Genomic DNA, 3,778 nt, shown 5'->3' on the forward strand with positions numbered 1-3,778 from the left:
AATTTTAATAATGGCCATTCTTTCAGTCAATGCTTGCAAGGGGATTAATAACACCAAAATAGTCTAAATAATTTACATCTTCAAATTTAAGTTATAAAAAATAAGTTGGAGTATTTTATTAGATTCCAACGTAAAATTACGTGTGTTGAGTTCTATTTAAATGTTCGAGTTCACTTTTGTTCATATTAAATATCAAATTTAAATATTTATATTAGTTAAGAATATTTTATAAATATAAAATAAATAAATTCAACCGATAAGTTATTTTACATTTTTTCTATAATTATATATATCAAATTTTATATAATTCAAATACTCATAGATATGTTATTCAAATTTTGTTATTTATTTATATTTTAAAAAATTATTGCACATAAAAACAAAACAATAAAATGAAGCATCTGTTCATCTTTATTTTTATATAAAAATTTATAAAATTAATTTGTTTGTATTAAATAACATTAACATGATTGTATAGACGGATCTCACCTTTGAATACGTGAAGTTACGACTTTTATTTTATTTTTTTCTGCAAAATTGCCGCCAAAAGTTAAAAGGCGATCATCAGCAAAATCGGAAGGTTTCACCGACTGATTTATACATTGTTGAATGATTCGATAGCTAAACCTGCGTATTTGAAGATTTGTGTCTTTTGGCAGTTTTAATGGAAAAAATGGAGGGAGCCTGAAGACGCCAAGTGTGAAAAGCGAAGCTGCTATAAGATTTGATGGAGTTTGAAAAATAAGTGGAAAGGATTTGAAAGATTGAAAGAAAGAAGAAGAGCTAAACATCCTCCAAGAAATGCTTAACAATCGTGTAACTGGGTTCCAAAACATCCTTCTCCCAAATCTCCGAGCACCTTCCTCCGCCCCTCAACACCGCCGTGGCATCCACTCTTTGCAGGTCCCACCCCACCCTTTGTAGCCGCAAAATCTTCCTTATCTGCCTTTTCGCCAATTGACACGTGTTGTCCTTCATTGCCCTCACAGCACTCTCGTATGCACCTTTCCGCATGCCATCCCCGCCCCCATCCTCCAAACAAAATCCTCCCATCTCCAACGTTGGAGGATATTCCTTAAAATAACGCTCAAACTCGACCACTCCAATTGCCTTCCTCAACCCGTTCTCACTCGTCGAGTCACCGCTCGATTTATAAAACTCGGCCAACTCGTCCACCATCCCCGAGTCAAGCATGTCATCCACTCGCTTAAGCAAATATTCCGTCAACACAGGCAACGAAACATCCAACCAGAGAAAGCAGCACTGGTACCTCAACCCAGTCAACTCGGATGGGATTGTTGGCCGTGAGTCATCAAAGACATTCAACACAGGGTCGAATCGTTCCACGAGAAGGGCGTGAATGAACGAGTTCGACCCTCCCACAAGGATTGGGAGCTTCCTCCGGGATGAGATGTCAGCGACCAGTTTGCTGGCACGCTGGCGAAACTCTGATGCCGTGAACTCGTCATTGGAAGGGTCAAACTCGTCGAGAAGGTGGTGAGGCACGCCGTTTTGCTCTCTGATGGGGATCTTGTTAGTGGTGATGTCGAGGCCACTGTAGAGTTGCATTTTATCATAGTTTATGATTTCAGAAAAGGGGAAGCGGGAAGCGAGGTCGACGGAGAGGCGCGATTTTCCAGTGCCGGTGGCCCCCATGATCACGACCACCTTGTCTTTCCGGCAATGGAAAGCTGCGATGGCATCCATCCGCCGCCACCGTGGCACGTTGGCTAAGTTGGAACGAGGTGGTGTATAAAGATGTTGATTGATTGAGAAATAGAGCAGCCCCATGATATAAAAAAGAGAAAGAAATGGAGAAAAAGAAAAAAGAAAAAAAAATGTAAAATTTTAATTATGTGGTGTGGTTATTGGTTGAAAGAGATATGGAATTAGAGAGACACAAGACGGGAACATTTTCGTGAAAAGGTAGGGAGTCGGTGTGCGTGTGAGTGGTGTGGGTTTAGGCCTTTAGGGAACGTGTGCATATGATGTAATACAAGTAAGTGAGACTTATTGTATTAAAAAAAATAGGATTGGGTCGAGTTGAGGCAGGAAAACTCTCTGGTTTTGCATGATGCATTTTAGCAAATGAGGTTTTGGCCAAATTGAACTCAACAATACTTTGGTTTTGGGAACTATCTGTGTTTCGGGTTTTGGTAGTGAGGAGTTAGTTTTGCTTTCTGAGCAAGTGTTGTTGGGAGGTAACGTGCTGATTATCGTCTGCAATCTAAGGTTGCATCAAAGTTTTGGCTTTCATTGGAGTTTTGTTGGTATTGGCTCCTACCTCTCATGATCTTATATTTCTTTCTTTCTGATGAAATGTGATTAGAGAGTGTTGAGTAGAGGATGGGATGTGAAGGTCCTATTTAAAACACCACTGCGCTCAAGACAAGCTTCGTTCATACTTCAACGCACACACCGACAATCAAATTCTTTTCATTCGTACACTCAAAAAGTTTGAGGCTGTGCCGTGTTAATGAAGACCAACAGAAAAATGAAAATAAGATAAGCAGACATAATAAAAGACATAAAAAGATAGCAAAATTTGGTATAAATTAATTTATCCTAAGAGTAATTTTAAAATTATTTTATAATTTTTTATTAAAATTATTTTGTTTAATATTTTTTTATTAACACAATTTCATCATTTAATTATTATATATGTAATATGTTAGTTCTTGATAAATAAAATGTTTTTAAACATGTAACTTTTTATTTAATATTTATTTATATTTTAAAAAAGGATGTTATACTTCAACAAATTTTAATTAATTTTTTAGTTTTATATATTTTTGTAGACTTGATCTAGTATTTAAAAATAAATTTAAATATAATAGTTGAATTATTAAAATCTAATACTCCTGAAAATTATTAAACAAGACTATGACAACAGTTACATCTCAAATTACTTAATCCTACCCTAAAATATATGTTATAAAAACATGTGTATAAGTAAAATGTAATTAACAAGGAAACAGGAAGAAAAAAAAAAGCAGTATGCGTCCTGCTTATATTTGATTAATTTAAATATTTAATTTCACGCTACATAGAATAGAGAAAAGGGTTATCGAATATCAACCATACTATCAGCAGGATGTTATCTGATCAATTATTGAAAAATAATAATAGCTTTGTGAAATTTTATCTTCAGATTAATAAAGATATTGATTAATATAATTTTAAGGAAATATAAAATAATAATAGAATCAGCCATTAGTGTTTTTTTTTTTAACTTTTGAAATGATATTTAATTTGAAATAAATTGAATAATTTAAAACAATAGTCATTTTGGAAATAGGTTGATTGCAGTCAAAATGACATTAATTCAAAGGATCGATTTCAACCATTTTTCCTTTGTCTTGGGACATAATCAACGTTAATAATGAAAGAGAAGAATTGGAAAAATGGAAAAATCTCAGCAAAGACATTTTCTTCTATCATATCTACGAAATATCTTGTTTAGAGCACAATTTCCTCAAAGAACACGTAATTTAGAAGGCAAATTTAATACTTTATTACTTTACTAGTGTATGTAACATTGCTATTTTATCTTAGAATAAATAAATAATTTAATAATTGAAGAATAAAGTTTATATTTTATAAATTATTATATATTATTATTTTATATAATATTTTAAAAAGTTATTTAGGCCTAACTCTATAATTACGAATAGTATACATCAAAATGATAAAACTTTAATAAAATTTAATAATTTCAATTAATTTATTTTAAATTAATATTTTTATTGTTTAGTATTAAAAAATTTAATTAAATATT

At 32.6% G+C, this 3,778-nt stretch overlaps 1 protein-coding gene across 1 annotated transcript; it reads right to left on the reverse strand.

Annotated features, from left to right (window-relative positions):
* Positions 1-783: 783 nt before the first annotated feature.
* Positions 784-1,791, reverse strand: LOC113870345 (adenylate isopentenyltransferase-like). Its single transcript, XM_027506939.1, has one exon. The coding sequence runs from the start codon at positions 1,789-1,791 to the stop codon at positions 784-786; it is 1,008 nt and encodes a 335-aa protein (XP_027362740.1).
* Positions 1,792-3,778: the final 1,987 nt, after the last annotated feature.

This window comes from Abrus precatorius, unplaced genomic scaffold (assembly GCF_003935025.1).
Source record: "Abrus precatorius isolate BTA unplaced genomic scaffold, Abrus_2018 Scaffold6, whole genome shotgun sequence".
Taxonomy (NCBI): domain Eukaryota; kingdom Viridiplantae; phylum Streptophyta; class Magnoliopsida; order Fabales; family Fabaceae; genus Abrus; species Abrus precatorius.